The sequence below is a fragment of the Charadrius vociferus genome, unplaced genomic scaffold, assembly GCF_000708025.1.
Source record: "Charadrius vociferus isolate BGI_N301 unplaced genomic scaffold, ASM70802v2 scaffold406, whole genome shotgun sequence".
Classification (NCBI taxonomy): Eukaryota; Metazoa; Chordata; class Aves; order Charadriiformes; family Charadriidae; genus Charadrius; species Charadrius vociferus.
In genome coordinates, this window is record NW_009648948.1 from 1,734,324 (window position 1) to 1,734,619 (window position 296).

General features: G+C 70.6%; 1 protein-coding gene across 1 annotated transcript in view; it reads left to right on the forward strand.

Annotated features, from left to right (window-relative positions):
- Positions 1–296, forward strand: part of LOC104288566 (autoimmune regulator-like) — a gene marked incomplete at its 3' end in the record, with an annotated part of 4,778 nt that overhangs the window by 3,198 nt on the left and 1,284 nt on the right. Inside the window, exons 3-4 of the mRNA XM_009887388.1 lie at positions 1–105; positions 216–229. Coding sequence (XP_009885690.1) covers positions 1–105; positions 216–229 — 119 coding nt within the window. The remainder of the gene's footprint in view (positions 106–215; positions 230–296) is intronic.

The following is a 296-nucleotide window of genomic DNA, read 5'->3' on the forward strand; positions in this document are numbered from 1 at the left end:
CCACGGCGCCGGCCCCGCACAGACCCCAAGGCAAGAGGAAAGCCCCTGAGGAACGGGAGGGGACCCGGGCGGCGCAGCCCTCCCCGCGACACGCCACCAGCCCCGGTACGGAGATCCGGAGCGGGATGGAGATGGGGTGGGATGCTGTGGAGGGCGGTCCCCGAGGCGCAGCAGGGTGCTGTGTCCACTATGACACCCCCCTTGCAACCCTGTAGGGCCCCTGGTGAAGGTGAGGACCGTGAAGAAGCTGGAGGGCAGAGATGTCCCCCGCACTCCCCACGCTGGCGGTGAGCGCC